Source organism: Blennius ocellaris (genome assembly GCF_963422515.1).
Source record: "Blennius ocellaris genome assembly, chromosome: 1".
Classification (NCBI taxonomy): Eukaryota; Metazoa; Chordata; class Actinopteri; order Blenniiformes; family Blenniidae; genus Blennius; species Blennius ocellaris.
Window position 1 is genome coordinate 18,360,887 of NC_137650.1, and position 22,864 is coordinate 18,383,750.

Consider the following 22,864-nt stretch of genomic DNA (forward strand, 5'->3'; position numbering starts at 1 on the left):
ACTATATGATATGTATGCTCAGAAAACATGTTTTGCTTGAAATTGTGTTACTCTGGTATGTGTACTTTATATACCACATACAGTATACTACTGTATTCTACTGTGCACTGTATGAAATTCCTCTTGTAAATAGTGTTTGTTGTGTTTTGTGTTAATTCCACTCTGTCTGTGCTTGATCACTGTTTAGCTGGTCTTTAATGATATTAATATTTAATATTACTTGGGTTTTTTTATATAATCAATGAATTAACCTCTGGGAATACTGAAGTATATCTATTCTATTCTATTCTATTCTATTCTATTCTATTCTATTCTATATATAGTCACTGCATTTGACAAACAGCGCACACAAGTGGAGATCTTTTATTACCGCAGTTGGTGGTGTTATTTATATCACTCACCAAGCAGTGTCGCTGTGAAACACGATTTTTTCCGAAGTGTCCCGAACGTTGACGGAAAAAACCGAAGTGAACCCCGGAAGCCTGGCCCCTGTCGTGGTGACGTCCCTGCCCACTGTCAGCCCGTTGTTGGAGCTATGTGTTGCTGCTACCGCTACCGATACCGCTGCGCTGGGGCAAGAGTTTCGCCCAGACGGGGCGTCAAAAGGTATTGAGAGAGAAGGCCACGCAAATGAAATTGGGAGTATTGAGGTATGTAGTTGAGCTGTCTCTGAAAAGCCTCTGTTCTCGCGCACGTCGTCCGTATTCGTTGCTTAGCATGCTAGTTAACCCTAGCGGTGTTAGCTTTGCCTTAGAGGCTCGGGAGCAGAACCAGGCGGACCAGCTGCTGCTCCGCCCGGGCTGAGGGGGCTCCGGGGTTCATTTCCAGTCGTGACCTTTTCGCATTTCTTCCTGAAGCGATTCTTAGGGGACGTTTATAAAGAATGCTATCCTTACTAAAAGGTCCTTTGACACGGACTGGTGATGATTAATGAGCAGGTGATGATCTCCGCTAACCTGCACCACTACTATATCGCTGTTATGATTGAATCCACTGAACTGTGAACAGAGCAGTTTCCTAAATGTCCCTGAAATGGGGAAAATCTACCTTGGCATGCACACAGACACGGTGGTACAGGTGTCAGCGGGTTGACTTTTAATAAAAACAAAAAACAAACAAACAAAACAACTAAATTTGGTTGATGATATTTCACAAACAATGCCATTGAAGTTTCTCTTTCCACATGGACACAAAAGGTTTTGAACTGTTGGCAGATTGCTTCACATTAAGTGAAGAAACAAACGCTGGCCGGTGTCACCACATTGCTATGAATAGCCAGATTGATGGGCGTGTTGTTTCCTGGGAGCAAAAAAAAGGGAACGCTTACAAAATTCATTCTTCAGCTAGAAGGGGAACAACTGTGATTCAAACGATGTGGAAATGACAACGAGAAGATAGATATTTCTTTCTGTGCTGGCCTAGTGATCCAATGATAAAATAATCTTATTTTCCTAATTTGTTCACTCCTGAGAAGGTTCTACCCTGAAACAGTTTTGCAAAGTCAGTCATCAGATTAAGGTTTTGGTCACTTTTAATGATATATTTCTTATGTTTTCAGAGTTAGTTTATTGCTGTTAAATACCCCCAAAAATGTGTAATTTTAAAAATGCCTGTCTTCTGTCTTGTTTAGGTATTAGCTAAGGTGCTGGTCGACATATCCACATGATCCTAAATGCTGGTCCAGGAAGCACACCGCACAGCATGCTGTTGTCGTGAAGCAGAATCACACTAGGTACGTTTCTTCTCGGCTTGGTTGGCTTTTCTTTTCACTTTATTTGATTTTTTTCAGTGTGTGACGAGGGCAAACGGCGAAGGCAGCCAACTTTGTGACATAAGGTTATCTGTTGTGCAAAAGCTGGAGGAGCAGCATTCCTTGATTGCACATAAACTAACAAGAGGCCTCTGAGAGGAAGTTTGTCTATTAGCTGAGGTCAATTCATTTTTCTGTGATTTGTCATTTTAGCTTCCGCCCGAGAATTTATTGGTTATGAATGAATATGCAAACAAGAATGATAATGACTCATTTAACAATTGTGTATTTGTGTTATAATTTAAGTGCGCCAAGAGACAGGGTCTTCTGTTGTTGTCATCAGGCTGATGATTCTGGAGTATGTAAAAGATATGCATAAGAGATTTTTTTAGGTACATAGATTTGCATTGGAGTTGGCTTGCGAAGTGATCTGAGCCAGTCTCACTGAGGTGACTGTGAATGTCATAGGAACGATAGGGTGAGGTGTAATGAATGGGGGTGATGGAGGGAGTTGCGGCGCTTGTGTTATGCCCTCTTATATGGAAGGGCAGGCGTTGTGCGTTTGTTTTATTTTTAGTTTGTTTATAATATACAGCTGGCATGTGATAAACAATTGAATGTGTTTGTCAAAGGTGGAATGGACAGTATGAGAAGGTGCTATTAATATTTCTATTGCTACTCATTTTTCTTCAAAAACTGGGACTGTTATGAGAACCATATTTACTTCAGTTCTATAAACAGCGAGTATTTATTTTTGATAGAAAGTACTTTGTTACATTGTTTGATAACATATTTAATAATTTTACCTTTGAATCCAGTGAATAAGTATTACTTAAATAAGTTTTCTATGCCTTAAAAAGGCAACATCCTTCATTCACGATGTTGTTGTTGGTGTTTTTATTAATATGAGCTCACATTTGTTAGCTCTGCAAGCTAACTGTCCCACAACTGCAAACTTTACGATAAAATATCAACAGATGAAATGGGCACATACAAAAAACAAAACACTAATAAAATAAAGCAGTTGTGTACACTAAATTTTATTTGATTCAGATCTGATGAGTTGCCACTGGCCGATCTCCCGGTGTTAAATAGTCACATTACTACAGCCGATATAGTCTGTCATCACATTTCTATATTCTTAACAGTTTTCCTAAAAACTACGAGGAAATGATAACTCGAGGTAATTTTGTGAACAGAATGAAATGGCCGTTAGTTTTTGTGAGCATCTTCCCACATGACTCCTCACATTTTATGCTGAGCCATTGTCTGAATTGCAGATCTCTGTGCTGACTTAGCTCATTAGGCAATCTGAGTGAAATGACCCATGTGCGGGAGTCGGAGAGCTTCGGTGTACACAAACAACCATGGACTGAAACCTGATAAGAGTGTCTATCCAGACTTGTCAAGCATCTCGTATATCCCTCTGAGACGGAGTTCTTAAAAGATTTCCTCTCGTACTATAAAATCATGGACCTGAAGCAGAGCCGCAACACGAATAACAATTTCTGTTTTGTGGCAGACATTTCTGATGTTTTGGGGTTTTCAGCGCTGCAGGCTAAAAGCTGTCTTACTGTCTTTTTCATTTTCCCTGACACCCACCGTCACGAAGAGTTTTCAGACTGAAGCTGAAACAAACATTGATGGGTTATTTGCAAGTCAGCCCAGTTGTCTCGTCAGCTGTTGACTGATGGCTGATCCCTGCACCCCCCCCCCCCCCCCCACCACCACCACCACCCCACTGGAAATCTTCATTTCATTTGAATGCTTAGAAAAGGGCAGCAGCAGAACAACTCGGCAACAAAAACAGTTGCCACAGTCGGTGTTTGTCTCTGGCTTTCCCTTTTTAAACAAAGAACTTGTATATTTGTATTAAGCTCACAAAGGCAGTTATAATAACTACTCACGAAACCTGCCAAGAGAACATCTGTCATTAATCATCTAAATACACAATCTGTTTATTTCGCCTCTAACCAATCACATCAATAGATCTTAATCTTTTCAGCACTTTTCTAAACAAATAAGAGGAAGATTTGTGTCCATGAGATGTTAATTGAGCTTTCTCTAAGAAGCAAGTTCTCACTAATATGGTCACGTGAATCGTTATATCTTCAATTTTGATTGAATCATAGTCTTGTGTAACCTGAGTGGGCCTTTTGAAATACAGACTTATTGTATTGTGTGTAATATGAAACTGAAAAGGGGATGAAAAACGATATTTCACAGTTGCGTAGTGCACCCCATCTCTTATAGGAGGTAACCTGAAGAATGCTCCAGATCTGGCCTCTGGCTATTGTCCACTAAACTGCTGTACAAATGATCCTTTTTAATTTGCATTACAAACGTGAAGAAAAAGCTTTGTGGTCTTTTTGCCTTATCTCTGTGAACAAAAGAGGAGCGCCTGCTGATAGATTATTATTATTAGCCAGTATTTCCTATGTTCATGTGGCTCAGCTGCAGTATCAGTTTCCTAAAGGGACCAGGATTGCCATTGATTTCTCTTGAAGCCACGAACAAAGTCTCCAGCTGATCCAAAATGTTATCTCACGACCTTGACACGAATGCAGAAGACAAAAGCTCCAGTGACTCATGCCTCTTGTAATAACAGCAGCATGGCTCAGAAGGCTCTTAGCCTGTGGAGTTGAGTCATATTGATCATACATTTACTTTGCTGGGGTGGTTGTGTTGTTTACTTGTTTTTACAAACCATTCGTATTGGGCACTTGCGTTGCTACGAACCTGATTCCTGCACAAGTCACAGTTTTACTCCTCTGCATTATATTTATATACACTAAATTTGCTGTGGAGTTTAGTCTCGCTTCAAATGTTTCCCCCCTCTCTTCAGGGCACGATGCAGGCTTCAAACCACCGGCTGCGAGATATGGAGCAGCACCACCCGCTACTGTCAGCAGGTGCCGATGTGGAGACGGGCAGTCTCGCGTCGGGAGTGATGGTGGGAAGTCCCCACGCGGGGCACACGGCATCGAACCGCACGCTTTGGTTCATTCAGGACAGCTGCGGCATCGTGTGTGCCACCATGACGTGGTTCCTGGTATTGTACGCAGAATTTGTGGTGAACTTTGTCGTGCTTCTGCCCGCCAAGAGCTTCTGGTACACGCTGCTCAATGGAGCCACCTTCAACTCCCTGGCTGTGCTGGCACTGGCCTCGCACCTGCGCACAATGTTGACTGACCCGGTAAGGATTTTAGAACACACGTTATTTTAAAGACAAAGGGATGGGTTGGGAGCATATTCGCCTACCTCAATTATACACTTTTTACGGTGGTTTTCACATCCTTTTTAGCGGAGTCACACTTCAGTGGATGGGCGTATTTTTTTGGGGCCAACTTAGCAGAAAAGGCCACTTTGGACTAATATTTGGAGTCGCATTCCAAAGTCATTGATGGCCTGGAGGCAAGAGGAGCATAGTTAGGCTAACCTCTATGGTTCCCTCAGCCCCCTGGGCGCTGCAGTGTGGCAGCCCACTGCTCCGAGTGTGTGGTTAAAGTTAACTATGAGTAGGATGGGTTAAATTCAGAGAGGTATTTCAGCTCTTCTTCTCCTTTGCTTTGGAGTCGTGGTGTAATGTGATGTTGAGCGGTGCAAAGCAGGTTACATAGCTTCTTTTTTTTTTTTTTATCTATTCGCTCCACATAGTTTAATAGGATATTTAAAACAGAAAGTTAAAGACACAGTTGTAGAAATGTAGAAATCAAAAGAGTTACTGAAGTCAGTCTGCACAAACAGAGACAGCCCCACCACTACACCGTCAACTCATTGCACTGGTCTTGGTCTGTCTGCTCTGCTCTTTAGGGGGCAGTTCCGAAGGGAAATGCAACCAAGGAGTACATGGAGAGCTTGCAACTGAAGCCTGGGGAGGTCATCTACAAGTGCCCAAAGTGCTGTAGTATCAAGCCTGAGAGGGCGCACCACTGCAGGTCAGCATCACAGCCCGTCTCCCACAGACATGTCTCGAGCAGCAGCGTGTCTTTTTGTCACATATGTGATGGTGGCAGAAGTCGTGTGTTTAGGAAGCGATCGAAGTCAATTAACAGGCACTCGAGGTATTTGCAGGTGAAGAAATGTACTGGTGTTTCAGAAGCTTCCATCAGTTACACTGAGTTGTGAAACTGGTGCAGCAAGTTGAACCGCATGTCCACACAACTCCTGCACCGAAACCATTGTGACCAGTTTCCTACAGAAACCATCAGCTAACCATCGAAGATGTAACCGTTAAACTGTTTGTGTCAACATATTTTTTGTAAAGACGGGAATAGTGGCGACATTTGCTCCAGACGCCAGTTTGTCATGCACTGACATCTTCTTCCTGTCTGCAGTATTTGTAAACGATGCATTCGCAAGATGGATCACCACTGTCCCTGGGTCAATAACTGCGTGGGAGAGAAGAATCAGAGATTCTTTGTTCTTTTCACTGTAAGTACTGCAGAGTACTCATGCAGTAGGCTTTAGGCTACATTTAAGAGGGTGTGGTAAGGAATCTTTGATTGTTGTAATGAATTGTCTTTTGTACTTTTCGTAATAACTTTGAGTTAATAAATTTTTTTAACCCATTTATTCCTCTCATTGCTGACAGGCTTTGCCTTGCATATGTCTCATAACCGTAACTCCTGCACTCGTTTGTAATGTCTTGAAAATTCAAAAAGCGGAAAGTTGAAGCAATTGTGGAAACACAGGCAGACGCCCTCACTCATTTGACATTTTAAAACAATACCACAGCAATAAAAATGAAACAATTTCAGTACTTGGAAGGTATTGCGAAATTGTGTTTTCTATATTTGTTTTAAATCTCATTAACTTTCCGTTCCCACATGTCATGATGACTCCCAAGCTGAGCGTCCCCGGTCTCTAGTGGGAGTAGTAACTCATGACTGACACTGGCCTCCAATTTATTTTGCTCTCATAGCCATTTGTGACGCTGCCATAGATGAACGGCTGGTATAAACTCACAATCAAAATAATTTGACTTGCAATAGCAGTTATATTTAAAAGAGGTGGTTTGCTGTCCTTTTTTTTTTTTTTTTTAGAGGGAATCTGATTTAATATTTGTTTCTTCTCTGTGGGTTCTTCTTTCTACAGATGTATATATCCTTGATTTCTGCCCATGCCCTGGGCCTCAGTGGCATGCACTTCTTCACCTGTATTAAAGCTCAGTGGAACGGTAAGTCCTGCCTGGATTGTTGAGAACATGATTTTGAATCAAAAATACAAATGCAGAATGTCTGAGAGATTTACAGAGGCTGTTTATACACAAATGCACCTGCTGACAAGGAAAGATCATTTAAAAATTTAAAAAAAATAGTGCAACCATTCGCAGAAAAGAAAATGTATATGTTTCATAGTGCAATCATCATTATGTTATCGTTGATATGGAACTGTTTTGGCTCTCTTTCTCTGGGAACTAGAAGTTAAAAGTTCGGGTTTAGAAGACCAGCTTTCCCTACGAACAATCACAGGATGGTGTTTGCAAAGAAATACATTCTGCTTAGTCGAGATCATTGAAGTAGAAGTTTTACTTTAGTTTCTACCACTTTCAACAACATTTCTGTATTTTTTTTTTATTGGTTGTTTTGTCAAATCTTAACCTCAAGACATGTAGACCCAAAAGGAACTTGTAAATTCTGTTGGCCTTTATATTTTTCAGTACGCAATGTGAAGTGAATTGTTTTGGTGTTTGAAATTGGCCCTGCACACGGTTTATTTCCGCCTCTCTCTCTCTTGCTGTGACCAGAGTGCAGCGAGTTCTCTCCAGGAGTGTCCGTGCTGCTGCTGATCTTCCTCTGTCTCGAAGCCGTCCTCTTCCTCACTTTCACTGCTGTAATGTTTGGCACGCAAATCCACTCCATCTGCAATGATGAGACGGTGGGTAGCAGCCGTTTAGCTTCTACGCACTGCGGTTGGTCAGTTTAACCCTCGCAAAGAAATGATTTGAACGGAGAGAAACAACAGCAACAAATCTCCACCTATTAATTGTGTTATTTTAGGGTTAGTCGGGGGGGGGGGGGGGGGTTTGGTCCACTCCTCTTTACAGATCCTCTCCAAATCCTCAAAGTTCAGAGGCTTGTCGCTTGGCAACTCAAAGTTTCAGCTCCCTGCACAGATTTTCTATCAGATTAGGGTCTGGAGACTGGCGAGCCCACGACATGACCTTAATGTGCTTTTTCTTGAGCCGCTCCATTGTTGTCTTGGCCGTTTGTCCGTCCACGAATCTTCATCAATGTTCTTATTTACCTTTGCACAATGACAGGTGTGGGCCTGCAATCTGTATATTGGATTGGATGTCAATTAAAACATTCCTTTTTGATTTTATACCCTTTTCAATACTACATGTAACATTTTTTTTAATGTGCATTTTGACATGTAATGAGCCAAGGCAAAAGGAGGAATCATTCATTAACCATGAGCCTGAATTTGTTGCAGGAGATCGAACGTCTTAAAAATGAGAAGCCCACATGGGAGCGTCGCATGAGATGGGATGGGATGAAGTCTGTGTTTGGAAGCTCGCCGTCTGTGCTGTGGTGCAATCCATTCACAGGTCTCCGGCTGCGCCGTCTGTTTCTGTTGACCCAGAGTCGTCGCGGCGGGTCCGAGTTCTCAGTCTGAGGAGCAGCGCAGGCTGATGCAGCTCACCAACACTCTACCATCTCTGGAGCCAGATTTCTTTTGTACACCCTCTTTGGTCGTGACTCAGCGAGGTGAGCCTTCACCCTGAAGCTGTCCTTCTTGACAGGGCGACATGCTGCTGCAGTGGACAAAGTGCAACACAACCACCACTGAAAGTTTGTATTCTCACCCTCACATGCTGATGTGGACCCCCCAGCCCCCCCCCCCCCAAGTCCTTCGGTTTTGTTCCGCGTGGGTATTCTGAGCAACTGTTTTTTTTTGTTGTTTTTTTTTTACATGAGCAGCTTTTTCATTTGTGCATTTTGTTTTATTTTGTTTTATTAGGTGACGCATGCAGTATGTAACTCAAGTGGGCTTCTTATTCCTGATTGCTCAAGGCACTGAACAAGATCATTTTGGTACGCAGTGCGTTTTCTTTTTCTTTGCTACACACATGAGATTCAAGAGTAGTTTTTAAATTTCCCAACATATCTTCCATCATCACTGGACCGAGACGAGTGGATCTGAATGGCGAGGTGCTTCAAGTTGTATTGGACCCAGAGGAGGAAGTCACTGTCAAGGACATGTACTGCTTATGTGACACTGAAAGCCTGGATATAAGGAGCACAGCAGACACTGGAGATTGAGCTGTGCTGCCTTGATTTGCATGGATTACGGCTCAATCGGTCACCATCTCAGCCTGGAAATTAGGCTTTCAATCATCTTCAAATTAATGAACAAGTTACACAAACCTCATTCTTATTCCAGTGGACCGAGTGGCTTTTCCCGTCTCCTTCTCTCCTCCATCATGTTGTTCTCCCTCTGAGCAGAAGTAGGTTTTTTTTTTTTGTTGCTTTATTTGGCTTGTAAAAGTACTTTTTTTGTGTGTGTTTTTTTTTTTAATCACTGCTGAAGCCTCCACCATCGTGACCCACTTCTCAAAAGTTACCCATAATTACTCAAAGGAGATGGCTACTTTTATTCATTTGCGGTTTCCATTGGATAAGACGCGTTGTGTTGGTTGTATGTGTCCATGAATCTGCCAGTCCTACGTGCTGCTCGACATCTCTTCATTTGTTTTCCAAATCAGTCAGTGACTGCCAGACCACTGATATGCCTCGCTGTGTTTTTAATGACAAAGGGATTCAGGTTGAAGAGAGAATGTTACTCAGTCTCCATTTATTTACCAGCTCCCTTTTTTTTTTATGTGGAAAACTGTGGAGGCTGCTTCTATGTGCAGTAGGAAACTATATAGAAAATAGTTGGCTAACAATTCAGCATTTAAACCGTGAAAAAACCCTCCTCCCTGTGATGGAGCCAAGTCTCAGACGTGGTCACTTTGCATGCCGTTTGGCCACCGTGTGGTGCAGCACTTTGAAAAGGAGTTCTTGAAACAATGGCGCGGCCTCTGTTGTGAACTCGCTCTGGTCTGCAGAGCCAAGCTCCTTTTGTGAAGACAGGCTGTAGATGTGGAATAAAAGAAGCGCTCCGAGTGCACTGAGGTACATTGGTCACTATACAAGCTTTAATACTGAACAGAGTCTCGGGGAGCTTAGTATTTGCTTGTGCTGCTGCCTTCTTCTTTTTTCTACTTGCCACTCCAGAAACATCAGACCTGTAACGTCCAGCTTCAGGGCAGTAGTGGACACTTTTCCACTCATTGCAGAGCAGTTATCAGGCCTTTGAAACGTTCAGTAAAGTCCATTTATCAGCCTGAAAAAAGTGTCTGTCTGTCTTTATTTTACTTGGCTAAATGAAGAGGCCTGCTAGCACTGGATAGGGATGGCTTTCTGAATCTGAAAGGATTTCCGGGTTTGCGGTCCTCATTCACAAGTTTATATTATCAAAGCAACTCTTGATTATCAAAGTCTCAGTTTCTCGCTTGCTGGACGATGTGCTGCTGTTTGTTCGAAACTGTGGTTGTCAGGACAAGGATCTGTCTGCTGTTTACACTAAATGGTGATATCTGACACGCCGTGGCAATGATGTTTAAAAAAAAACAAAAAAAAAAACATGCTGTCATTAGAATGTAAAAGGTTTCTTTTGTTGGGATTAAAGGTCACAGCACTGAAAGCTTGCTGATATCAGGGGAATTTGTTTTTTTTTTCATTTTTGTACTGGTTTTTCCATTTTTTTGTCAGGTTCTGCTCGACTGCTTCATGTCAGCAGCACTTTTTTTTGGCAAGCGTTCAGAGAATATCATTATTATACTGTCTTATGTTTTGAACACAGATCACTTGGCAATCCTGGCAAATTGAGCAAAGCTAAGCCAAACGAGGGAATATGTGTACACGTGAAGACGAGAGGTTCAAGGGGAATTTTATGCTGATTTGTGTTGTCTGTACAAACTCGTGTTGCTAATAAAGCATCCGCTGGTATTAAACTAGTTCCAGGTATTGGTGGCATAAACACATGAAGAGGTCACAAGCAGCAAACATGTCATTAGAATAAGAGTCGGTATGAAACAGGGCTCGAGGTAACCAGGACTAATACAGTATTGGTGTTGGATTCGTATTCTCAGAATGGTGAGTGCTGCCTTTTATATTGCTCGATGATGACCGGTTTAATCTGAAATGGTATGTTTGATGTAAACAAGTATTTGATAATAGGATAGTCCTTTTTCATGACCAAACAACTCCGATGATTTGTGCATTTTAGATCCTGCAGCAAGGGGCGCAACATTCCACACAATGGTGGGTGAATGAGAAAATGTTAAAGGTTATAGTTTAACATTTCTTTGTATTTCTCTTCGGCCGAATGACTTTAAAAGCTAAAAAGGGGGAGGGGGGGTCACAGTAAGGACATGATTGTTAAACCTTCAATTGTGCTAACACTATTTTTGGCAAAATTTTGTGCCATGACTTTACTGGAAAGGATTCTCTAAGAAAATGTATGGCGAGAAAAAAACATTGATATGTGCAGCATTGAATCTTGAGAGAACAGATGTTTGATCAGAGAATTTACCATTAAGGACGTTTTTGTTTCCTATTCTACTGAGAGAATGTCTTGAAGAACAAATGTCCCTCAGCTTTATAAACAAAATATAAAGGTTACTATTAATGGTATACTGTATAAATGGAATGTTTTACTCAAGTTTTTTTTTTTATTAATGTGTCATGAACTTATAATGTCTTATATTGTTAATGTCATCCTTTACATAATAAACTTGATTAAATTAAGGCTGTGACTTGGGACTGATTGTTCAAGCATGCACAATTGTTTTTCAATGACATGTAGGGATATTTCAGGAAAATTGCGAACTGCTCCACACAGACATGACACCATAGAGACGTACTGGAAGAAATGATTCCAGTAATTCAATATTTGCATATAAAATAAATCCAAAGGTAAGAGTACCTGGTTAACTGCAACCATGCTTGTTTGTTTTTGTTAGTTTTTTTGTCTTTTGGAGGAAACCCATGCATGCCCAGACAGTCTGTCCAAAGTCAAAATGTCCACGAGCAAAGCACTGAACCCTACAGAGGGTTCTGGTGACATTGGTGAAAAAAATATTATTGCTTCGTGGGAACGAGATAAATAAGTCGTGGCCACGCGTTATTAAGGCGTGAGATATATAAGACGTGACCTTTAACTCATCATCATTGTTCCTTTAGCTGCTTGCAAACATGGACAAGTTTGAATACATTTCGTTTTATTTCAATCTGGGAATGAATTACAATGATATTCTTCAGGCGCTTGCAGTTAGGCATGAAGTCATTCTTAGCAAGAGACACTTAATCCGGCTGCTCAAAAAGCATAGGCTCACACGCAAACAGTATGCGGACACCGGGGAAGTCATAGATTTCATCATGCACCAGCTGGAAGGACCTGTAATTGTTAGCCTTAATAACGCGTGGCCACGACTTATTTATCTCGTTCCCACGCCTTAATAACGCGTGGCCACGCGTTATTAAGCAATAATACTTTTTTCACCAATGTCAACAGAGGGGCTCCGCAGAACCCCTACCTGCTCCCTGTATAAATTGTAGCAGTGCGTTTCCCCTCCAATCCAGTGCGTGGCGGTGTTGTCTAAACTGCCGTTAGCTCCACACTGACTGATGTCCCTCGGTGTTGACTGTCAGGCAGTGGTTTTCCCTCAGTCTGGCCACATTTCTTATAAATGTTGAATGTGCTGATACTGATAATGCTTGTGTATTTGAAACCTATTTCCTTGCGTAATCGGTTTGTTTGGTCGCGTTTTGTTTGGAATTTTGCTTAAATCGCCGGAGCCAGACGATACCTGACGGGTGACACTCCGGTAGAAAAATCCCATATCCGCTTTCATAGCGAAAACTCTGCTTCCTTCACGTTCACGCGCACTTTTCGATAACATGGCGGAGGAGGAGAGTTCACACAGCCAGGGGGAAGATACCGAGCCAGTCGTCAACCGTTGGATCGTGGATTATTACTTCTTCCAGGCGCTGCAGTCTTTTGAAGGAAGTCGATACGAGGACTTCTCTTCCATCAAACTTCTGCTGGACCGTGAGTAAACGCCCACATCCGCCAGGCTGCGGAGGCTCGTAGTTTCACCTCAGTCACTTAACTTTCTGCTCCATATGGACTCATTTATCCAATCCATCTAACAATGTTGTGCTTTTCAACGTGGAAAGAACCTTTTTGTTGAAGTTTGCTAACTGTTTGAAATAACTCCGATTAGCGTTCGTGCATGGATGTTTATGGCTTTTAGTTTTTCATTATTTGTAGTTTTGTTTGTTTGCGACAGAATAATCGAATATTTGCATCAACAATATCGCAGTTTTCACACAAATGTGTGTTTTGCACAGCCCCTACGTATTCATATTGAATTCAGCTTTATCCTGTAGTACATCCGTCTCTCTATCTTTGACTGTTTGCACGTTTTCATTATAAACAAATAAGCGTGTTTTGTTTGATGATTGCCTACATCCTTAATTACAAATAAACTGTCTTCCACTTTGGACTTGTAAAAACATGCCCCATTTGTTTTGTATCAGTTCTGTCTTTTCGACTAAACAGTGTTGTTCTGCCAGAAAGGGGTCATATTGTGCAAAATTCACTTTCTTATGGTTTTCCAACAGTAATATGCTTTACCCAGACCTGGGAATGAAGAAAATCTGTCATCTCTCTCCCTGGCTTGTTTAATTTTTTTGAAAAGTGTATCTATATAATACAACATTCAGTCTCTTTTTAATATTTCATTTTAAAGTAGTTACTTCATTCCAAAATGTATATTAGTGTTTCCTGCCAGTACCTGTTATGGACCTTTCCTGAATGTTTTTGTGGGGGAACTTGAGAAGTTGTGGGTTTCATGCTTTTTAGTATCATAATCTCACTGTTTTTTTCCTTGTATGTCTTGGAAACCGTGATCAGTTTCAGGATTAACACAACTTTTAATAAGATGTGTTTATGTCTAGGTTAACTATCCAGTCAAATATAAATGTTAAACATCAACCCGTACATGATCTCTTCACCTTCTAAGATAGGCCCACTCTTTTCTTTTTGAGTGATTTAAATCAGACCTTAAAGTCACTCACATGTGTGCATAGTGTGTAACAGAGTGTCCGTCATTGTCCTTTTGCAGAGCTCCTAACGCGTCCTGTCGAAAACACCGACTCCATACCGATAAAGATTCAAGTCTTGCAGTTTCTCTCCCGGATCAATGAGTGTGAAAAATTTGGTGAGATCAACGACAACGTGTTTATCATGACTCAACTTAGAAATGTTTTTTTTTTTTTTAATCCTTGTCGTTAACCTGTATGTTACCAGTCACACAGTAGGTCAGCTGAACAATCGTATTGCGGATAAAAATCATAATGTATGCTGACCACATCGAATCCTAATGGCGCACTTTACCAATGATTGTATTTTTTATTTTTTTTTCTCTCGTGTGCAGACATGGTTTTTGAGCCAGTCACTCCTTTGGAGTCAGCCCTATTGCTGCTGGAAGGCATGAGGCGTGTTTGTGATATCCCTCAACGGGATTTCAAGAAGGTTTCCACTTCGATTAAGGAGATGGTACGCATGTGTCTTACACCTACACAAGCCTACAGATGGTGGAAAATATTTTTTGAGCCACAATGCTTGTTGTGTGATGGTCAGGTCAGTTTCTTCCAAAGTTCGACTGTGCTGAATAATTAATTTCTTTTTCCTAGATTGTGGGAATTTCCATCAAAAGCGGCAAATTTGACAAAGCAAAGGAAATGCTCCAGAAACACTTCCCTAAACCAGTGGTGGGAAAGGTGAGCTTAAGAAGTGGAAACTGCAGGTTTACTCTGTGGCCTCCTCATGTCAGTCATTCACTCCTTTGGACATGTATGGAATTGAGCTGTTTCAAACTCAAACTCATACTACCTCTCACAGGTAGACTTTGTGGCTGATGATGGTCCCGATGGTTTTCCTTTTTTTGTTTTGCACAACTTTCCATGGACAGTGCTTGTGGTGCTATGCATCATCTGTGGAAGGGCAATTTAGAGGAAATTGTAGAACTTGTAGGCCCTGATGTCCCTTAGTTTCCTTCACATGTGACAATTTACAGGGTGGAGTGTATAATAGTTTATGGAATTTCTTCAAATCCTTTTATGTACATAGGGAGGTGGTTGTATTTCAAATTCAATGTGTTTGAATGTGTATGTTATAGAAGGCGATATTCATGGGACTCGTCAAACAGAAACGTAAGAATCACGAAATCATCGAGCAAATCGACTTCCAGCAGTTTAAGGAGGAGATGGTGGCTTTTTGCCAGAGGCTTTGCTCTTTTGGTGTTCCCTTCCTGTACAAGGTACACAGGCGTCTGTTAAAGTGTAACACACCATTGTCACAGCGGTCCTTTGTTATTGAGTATTTTGAATAAGTTAAGAAATTAAGATGGCAAATTGGATTTGTTGATGAAACGCTCCTTTTGTACACATTGTGTGTTTCTCCTGTTGTCTACATGAGCCAGGCTGCAAAACAGCTCATTGATAAAAGGATTGCGGAGCAAGACAACCAAGCAGCCGGACCTGATGAGCATGCCGAAGTCAGCCCACCCTGTAGTCAAAAACCAAGCACTGCCCAGCTGGCACCACGGTAGGATCTCTCTGTCTTCCTGTTTGTTAGTGTTCAACTAAATGTTGCTGGTGGAATCCCAAACTGTGGGTGTCATTCCATTCAACAGTATATGTTAGTATTTTGGTTTTTTCCCCCCGACTGAACAGTGTGGTAGCATCACAGTGCGTTCTGTCTCTAGATGTTAAACTCATTACCAAGTCGTGATGTTCAGACTTCTTTGTTTCCCAGTCGCTGTTCGGTTATCCAGCGGGTCAGGCTAGAAGCAGCCTACACTGCCTTGGCTGTGGGTACGGATCAGAAAACGTTTGCCGAGTTGGAGAAAGAGTTGGAGAATGAAGAGCAGGATGAAGATTTCTGCCTGCAACTTTCACCTGAGTCTCAGGGACAGAACAAGGTGGACTCCGAGTGGGACGGGCTGTATCAGAGACACTCGGGCAGCCCAAAGGAAGCTTCGACCGCAGACCCAACGGATGTAGTCCCCGAAACACAAGCAGGTTCAAAGACGCCCCCTGTGCTCCGGAGCAGGAAGCCTTACAGCGTGGCGCGACTGGTGGTTGAACCAGACAGCCAACCAAGCTCATACTCCACTGCAGCATCGCAGGAAATGGAGACTGAAGTCAGAACTGAAAACCCAATACAGCCACTGACTGCATCTCGAAGCAAAACCCTGCAGGGCGCTGGAGAGGACGGTGAGGCTGCGATAACCACACGGAAGAGTCTCCAATCCAAAGGCAGGACAAGAAAAGGGTGAATATTCAAAGTGTGCCTCGTCCTGTCTCACATGCGAATGATAATAGATGTGCAATTTTAAATCGGTTGCCTGTGTTCCTCTCGTTCGTGTTATATGCATGGCATGAAGTGTTTTTGGGTTTCTTTGTGGCAGGAGGGGGTCAAAGAGGGCCTCAACCAGTCAGACTCCACAGCTCTGTGACAAAGAGGGGGGCTCTATTGACTCTGAGACCAACACAGAAGCACGTAGCCAATCCAGTGATTCCCTCACAGGGTAAGTGTCATGTTAAGTCATGGTTGCTGCAGAGTCAAGTGGTTTTTATTTGCAAATGACTTCTTCAATTGGAACCATTGTACTCATGTCACCGCTGATAGGATTGAAGATGTGTACTCCTCACTCTACCATAAATCCTACATGGTTTTTGTGATGTGTAGCCCCGCCCCCCTCCCCAGAAATTGCACTTATTTAAATATTTTACAGCCATAAAATCAAACTATATGCTTTGTATTTAGAAATACCATTCATATACATGAATAAATCCAAGGAAATTAAACATTTCACCAATGGAAAGGCATAGAAATATTACCAGCAACTATGACAATTTTCCCAACGATGAAAATCGGACATGAAATAGTGCACAGTGGGACATTTGTGTCTGTATTTACACCAGGATAAACAGTATGTAAAATAGGCAAATATATTGTTTTGGAGACACTCCCATCTGGGACTGGCCGGCGGTCAGTTCTCACACATAAGTTACTTTGACCTCCGTTAACAGGTACTTTAGTGTAAGATGGCAATTTTTGCTTCGGGTAAGTTGTGTTTTACATACCTTTCTTGGGTTTAGAATAATTACACCAAGGTAGCAACCCTGAGCAACTGCTACCACAATTAAAGTCACGGGACGTTGGGTTCAAAGCCATGCATTACAAGGCGTTTTGGCACGCTATAATTTCCCACTTAAAATGAATTATTTTCTCAGACCAGAAGAAAACTCGTCAACAGCGGGCGAGACAGAGCGACACGAAGTTGGGGCATCCAGTGAAACGCCGAAACAGAAATATCAAAGAGAGTCAACAAGAACAAGGAATCTTCCAAGCAGGCAAGTTGTTTGATTTCCTGAAGCCCGGTGTTAAAGTTGTTGCCTTCAGGCCTGACATTTAACTCTATTCTTCCAGGGACACGAGCACGACAGATGACCTGTATATCTCAGACTCGTCGTTGAACGGCTCACCCAGTCTTGGCCGGCGCTCCACTCCTCAAAATAAAAAAAAGGCTTCACATTTGAAATGGTAACACTTATAAAAGAACCCCAAAACACACCTTTATTTGATGTCTTATGTCTGAAACATTTTGGTGAATTAAACTTTAAAAATAGTTTTATAAAGAGAGACATTTAGAAAGCATCCAGACTTGAAGTTAAAAAACAGCATGTAGTTTTTGCTTGGATTTACCCGATACAAGTAACGAAAGCAAACGTGTGCACTTCTTCCACAGGAAATCTTTGTACAATAATGCAAAGGAGAGTAAGGAGACATGGAGCGACGAAGAGTCATATTTCACCTCCAAAACTAAGAAAAGTAATATTTCATCAAATTCTTACTTTTAATTGAGTCCTTTAGACTTGTTCTTGTATTAAGATTTTGTTTTTCCTACAGGACAGAATGAAAGCACTCTTACTGATTCGGACAACAAGAGGAAGGTGAGGATGACAAAACTGCATTTGTTTTCTTCTTACTTCTGAGTGACATGTTGAGTTGGCTGGTATACAATGACAGCGTCTGTGAGGATAGAACGTTGGGCTTCTACCTGTACTATTAGTTAGTACAGGTAGAACCCATGCCAGCAGTTTCACCAAAGAAACAACAATGGCTCCCCGTGTGCAACAGTCTTACAGTTAGTGTTGAAGCCAGACGAGTTCAGGGTTCCCACATGAAGCCAACCGCCGTTCATTTTTCCACTACAAACAAAACGGCCGTTTATCCTTCTTGGGAGCAAAAAGCCAACAAATTTCAATTCCAGCTACAGAAAAAACCCCTTCAATGAAATTGTCACTCAGGTTCATCACTCAAAATCAAACCCTTGTTCTAAATAGTTAAGTAACCTTGTGTTGTTGTGTTGCAGATGTGGACAGAAAGCGAGACGCAGAGGTTGAAAGAAGGGGTCGAACGGTTTGGAGAGGGCAACTGGTCTAAGATTAAGGCTTACTACTCCTTCGATAATCGCACCAACGTAAACCTTAAGGACAGATGGAGAACCATGCAAAAGAAAAACATGGTATGAGCTGAGCTCAACCCAAGAACTGCTTATTCCAGAAGATGACTTAAACCTGACACTTATTTTTGGGGGGTTGGATGGGGAATCTTAAGAATAGATGCCAGTTATTCTTGTAAATCTAGTTGGTTGTGGACATCATTACAATAAATTTTCATGGTTCAATTACAAATTGTCGACTTGTTAAATTTGAGAACTACAATGGTTGAACAAAGTTTTCCATGTCCTTTGACAGTAAATTACTGGAGGCTGAAATACAAAGACATCATGGATTTATTAGAGTTCACAGAAACATGGTTTGGTAAAAGGAGGATTAAGGGTATCAAAGCGAGTTTGAGTCTTTGAGCTGCTTGTCAGGTGCCCCGGTATCGGGCACCAACCACACCTGTGAGTAGCTGTTCCTGGGAAATCACAGAATGCTACTGAATTACAATATGGGCAGACATTGAAAGGTCCAGGGTTTGCAACATTATGTTAAGGTATCTTCACTCCTGATGAACTCGCCCACGTCGGCCTGGTGGAACACAACAATGGACATGGGGTCCACTCGTCGACATTCTTGGGTAGACTTGGCTGCAACTCCAAAACCCTGCACAAGGATACAAAGAGGTTCAAACCTTTGGTTAAGGACACTTACAAGCGGCATAATTGTTCCTTTCAGTAAGGATGTGATGAAAAACAACACCGCATATCTCATACTGATGCACAGAATGTGTTATTGGCCAGCCCTGCTTTGTGTGGAACAAGTCATTGTTACACTACTGGCATCACAATGCAAAGACTCACCAGAGGCACATCTGCCATGGAGTAAACCACAACTCCCTGATACTGGTTCGTGTTCTCTGTGATTCTCCCGAGGCCCGATTTCAACACGTGGTTCCCATACAGGAAAGACTGCTCTGCTCCAGGTTTGACCCACACCTTGAACTGAGCACAAGACAAATGCATGCACAATTGTATGTGAACCATACTGGGACAGATTAATTACTCAGGACAAGAAACCAAAACAGTCACGCTGCACTAACAAAGCTGTCATCAGTTAATGATGTCCATATAAAGCAAAGCATTACAATAAATCCCAAAAGCCATTCAGACTGATATTTATTTAAATATATTTACAAATAAGTATAATTTGGTACATATACGAAGATATAAAGGGAACTGAATTGCAACAAGTGAATGTTACCTGAATTTCTATCCTACATGCAAACCATCATAGTAAAGTTTCACTTGAAACACTTGGATTACGTATCCATTCAATTTCTATATGACAGAATTTAGTGTCACTAAAGTTCATGATCCACATTCATGCCACATCAATACAGTATATTCAAACTCAATGTCAACATGGTTGACTTCAAGAAATTGTGGCATCAATGCAGAATTTGTAAAATGCCATTTACACCAACTTGTGTTTTATGTTCCATTTACCATTATCTGCATCCTTGAGTTAAGGCTGATATCCAACAGCAACATGTGCTTTTACAATCTGTGTATTTTACCTTTGCAACAACCCACTGAAGAACACGTTGCTTTTGCAGTGTTTGTTCAGTCAAATATTTTTAAATCCATTCGCTCAGATGAAGTTGGTTAATTTGTTAAATCTACACAGTTTCGCAGTAAATGTGCAGTACACAGGGTGTGATGGCTTTACGAGCTTCTCACCTCTTGGCCAACACTGCCCCCTCGGGTACACATTACTCATATGTGCTTCAATAACTTTTAGTTTGTGTGAAGATGATGTGCGTGTACCTTTGCATAGGGAGCCAGGAAATCCAGAGCCGTGATGTGGAGTCTGAACTTGCCGGTCTTTGTAAACTTTCCAAAACACGTTCCCACCGATATCAGCTTGTCCCGAGCAATGTTTGTGGCGAGTTTGAGAATTCTCTCACTTAAGGGAAGCAGACAGGTGGTGATGAACGGATTTCCACATGGTCAACAAATATGCCTTTCGATCGACGATTACCTCATGTAATACACACGGTCATTGTGCAGCCTGAAACAGTAGGATCCGTCCGGTCGGTCCACAAGGAGTTTGATGTTCTCGCCGATGCTGTTGCCGACGGAAAAGACAGAAATCATGCACATGCTAACACCGATCATCTGAGGAATACTTTAAAGCCTTCAAATGTCGGCTGTCCGAGGCCACTCACTATTTCGTCAGCTTCTCAAACATCGTCTTCGTCTCTTCCTCTGTCAGCGGCCTCATTCTGAGGATCTTAAGTCGTGCTTTCCAGCAGTTTGGTACCAAATTTGGAGCAGACAGAGCAACGTGGGTCAACACGGAAGCGATCACGCGTTCAAGAGGAAGTGTGGTGACGTCAGCAATGAGCGCACTTCCTGGTTTTTCGCCTTCTTGAGCTTTCAGTCGATCGGTCGATTTTCTCCCGCAAACCGGATCTCATCTGGTGAGTTTATACTCTTAAAAATGCCACACGTGATTTAAAAAAAAAAGACTCCGTATGTAAGTATAGGGACGTGTAGCGGAGCATTCGTGGGTGTTACAGTCAGTTTGTTGGTAGAAGACTGAAATCCTGATTTTCCGAAGCGGGCTCAGTTAGCTTCATTAGCTAGCTGTCAGTGGAAAAAAACAGTTAGCATGAGGCTGCGAGCCGCGGATGGAGCGAACACTCCTCCGCTGCAGGCGACGACCCAGATTTACTGGAGCTACTCGACTGGAACTAAGTGTGATGTGTTGGGTGAAAGCGGCCGCATGTCCTCTGCCTCGGACCGGGGCGGGGGGTGAGGGCAGCTCGCACTCGGGAGCGGGAAGAGTCCGTGCCGCAGCGGGGCGAAGTTACGTAACGCTCGTTTGTTTGTAAATACCGATTACGTCCCCAGTAATCCAAGATCAGAGGCAATAATCCTGTAAGGATTTCACGTGTCATTAGGCTCGAGAGGAAACACTTCCAAGCCCATTCGGTGGCACCTGATAACCATGGTCCAGCCGCTGTGAGGAAACCCGGCAGCGGAGTCACAGCCGCCGCCTGGGAAATCCACAGTCAGCGGGCTCTTTGCATTTGGCAAAACATTCGATCCCCTGTTTGACAGCAAATCCAGCTGGGGGAAAAAAAAGAAAATGCACCTTCCAGTTTAGTCTCACGTAGCAAAGCCAAAAGCTTTATATCCGTGTAATATCGAGTAGTTTAGTAGCGTTTTGGACTCATATTTAAGCCAGTTAATCCATCTGATCGCCTAACATGGTTTAATTACTTCATCAAGTACTCATTAACTGGGTTTCTATTTTGGCTGAGGGACTGCTTTAATCGTGTGATCTTAGCTTTAATCTTGTGATCGTTTTAGGCATGCCTTATACGTCCTGTTGACAGTATCAAAACACCTAATTTAAAGCCACAACAGCGTTTCCGAGCATTTTTCACATAATAGTAGGAAGTGAAAAAACACCCTTATTGTTGTGGATATATCCATGCCCCAACCGACATATCACAGACAGGATAGCAAGGGAAAAGAAGTGTGAAAGAAATTTTAGAAACAATGCATTGAATCTGTTCCTGTAGAAATCTGTATACGTGTGATATATTCAAGAGTTTAATTAATGTAGATAGATTCCTCAAAAAGATGCAAGCTATACACTGAGGGTCCATTTTCACATGACGTAAATAATATACCTCATTTCATCCCAATGTGACTTAAGTCAAGCTCGGCTAATAGTTGTAACTATATTCATATAGCAGCTTTTCTACATCCGTACTTCACATGGATGAAAACAGATTGAAATAGTTACACACATCGCGTGGACAGAAATGTCCAAAAAATACTTGGATGAAATTATTAAAATGGAGAAAATGAAAGTAGATGGTGCATTGAAACTTTGGTGGAAAGCCAACTGAATGATTTCAGTCCCACCGGGATGTTGATTAAAGTGGATACTCTGTGTAGGCTGTGGGGCGAACAGCAGCATGCCGATCACTTACCTCAGAGAGCACGAGCTTATGCTCAAAAACTATTCTTGTTTATCACAAGAGAGGCAAAAGTGTGATGCAGACCAACCTACTTTTACAATGGGACACTATTCAAGCTCCTACACTGAAACACTGTCACATGCTGACCTAATTTTCTCAGGTTTGACTTGAACATCATTGCAATGGGTCATATATGTTGATTGGAATCTAGGTATTGCATCTTGTTAGTTAGTTAGTCAGTTTTTTCTCTTGGGCTGATGATTAACAATATTTCGGTCAGGCAGTCCTAATAAAGTTTGATTTGGATCTACACTTGAGTGAGATAAACTGCAGACATACTAAAGAGGGCTGTTGAAACCTACATCTCCTCTCCTCTCCTCTGGGTCCGTAGGCCACAGATGTAAATCCATGAATGTAGCAGTCAAATAAACAACCTTTTCTTTTTCTTTTTTTCTCTCATGTGAACAGGTGTGTGCACTACAGATTGTTGGCAGAGCTGGGGTTTTTTTTTTTTTTTTGGGCCATCGTTTTCGCCCGGAG

At 42.1% G+C, this 22,864-nt stretch overlaps 3 protein-coding genes across 3 annotated transcripts; 2 read left to right on the top strand and 1 right to left on the bottom strand.

Moving 5' to 3' along the window:
- The first annotated feature begins 522 nt into the window (after window positions 1-522).
- Window positions 523-8,770, top strand: zdhhc7 (zDHHC palmitoyltransferase 7). The gene is made up of 8 exons (XM_080502135.1): window positions 523-650; window positions 1,631-1,732; window positions 4,596-4,946; window positions 5,564-5,688; window positions 6,088-6,184; window positions 6,848-6,929; window positions 7,500-7,630; window positions 8,189-8,770. The coding sequence occupies exons 3-8, from the start codon at window positions 4,602-4,604 to the stop codon at window positions 8,369-8,371; spliced, it is 963 nt and encodes a 320-aa protein (XP_080358261.1). The 5' UTR covers window positions 523-650; window positions 1,631-1,732; window positions 4,596-4,601; the 3' UTR covers window positions 8,372-8,770.
- A 5,478-nt stretch (window positions 8,771-14,248) lies between these two features.
- On the top strand, window positions 14,249-18,476 carry LOC308133325 (uncharacterized protein). Its single transcript, XM_080500643.1, has 11 exons — window positions 14,249-14,365; window positions 14,503-14,589; window positions 14,988-15,128; window positions 15,291-15,415; window positions 15,626-16,144; window positions 16,281-16,400; window positions 17,110-17,229; window positions 17,306-17,419; window positions 17,625-17,707; window positions 17,786-17,829; window positions 18,252-18,476. Exons 1-11 carry the CDS (start codon window positions 14,300-14,302, stop codon window positions 18,408-18,410), a joined length of 1,578 nt encoding a protein of 525 aa, XP_080356769.1. The 5' UTR covers window positions 14,249-14,299; the 3' UTR covers window positions 18,411-18,476.
- Window positions 18,477-18,673: 197 nt separating this feature from the next.
- On the bottom strand, window positions 18,674-20,687 carry nip7 (NIP7 nucleolar pre-rRNA processing protein). Its single transcript, XM_080501218.1, has 5 exons — window positions 20,555-20,687; window positions 20,368-20,454; window positions 20,154-20,292; window positions 19,188-19,328; window positions 18,674-18,990 (listed from the first exon to the last, which is right to left on the bottom strand). The coding sequence occupies exons 1-5, from the start codon at window positions 20,608-20,610 to the stop codon at window positions 18,871-18,873; spliced, it is 543 nt and encodes a 180-aa protein (XP_080357344.1). The 5' UTR covers window positions 20,611-20,687; the 3' UTR covers window positions 18,674-18,870.
- Window positions 20,688-22,864: the final 2,177 nt, after the last annotated feature.

Excerpts from the sequence above, each read along its gene's own strand:
- zdhhc7 (XM_080502135.1), top strand. The coding sequence starts at position 4,602 with ATGCAGGCTTCAAACCACCGGCTGCGAGATATGGAGCAGCACCACCCG. Across the intron at positions 5,689-6,087 it reads GAGAGGGCGCACCACTGCAG|TATTTGTAAACGATGCATTC; the intron begins GTCAGCATCACA and ends TCCTGTCTGCAG. Across the intron at positions 6,930-7,499 it reads TATTAAAGCTCAGTGGAACG|AGTGCAGCGAGTTCTCTCCA; the intron begins GTAAGTCCTGCC and ends TGCTGTGACCAG.
- LOC308133325 (XM_080500643.1), top strand. The coding sequence starts at position 14,300 with ATGAGGCGTGTTTGTGATATCCCTCAACGGGATTTCAAGAAGGTTTCC. Across the intron at positions 16,145-16,280 it reads AAAGGCAGGACAAGAAAAGG|GAGGGGGTCAAAGAGGGCCT; the intron begins GTGAATATTCAA and ends TCTTTGTGGCAG. Across the intron at positions 17,830-18,251 it reads ATTCGGACAACAAGAGGAAG|ATGTGGACAGAAAGCGAGAC; the intron begins GTGAGGATGACA and ends GTTGTGTTGCAG.
- nip7 (XM_080501218.1), bottom strand. The coding sequence starts at position 20,610 with ATGAGGCCGCTGACAGAGGAAGAGACGAAGACGATGTTTGAGAAGCTG. Across the intron at positions 20,293-20,367 it reads GACCGTGTGTATTACATGAG|TGAGAGAATTCTCAAACTCG; the intron begins GTAATCGTCGAT and ends GCTTCCCTTAAG. Across the intron at positions 19,329-20,153 it reads TCCTGGCTCCCTATGCAAAG|TTCAAGGTGTGGGTCAAACC; the intron begins GTACACGCACAT and ends TCTTGTGCTCAG.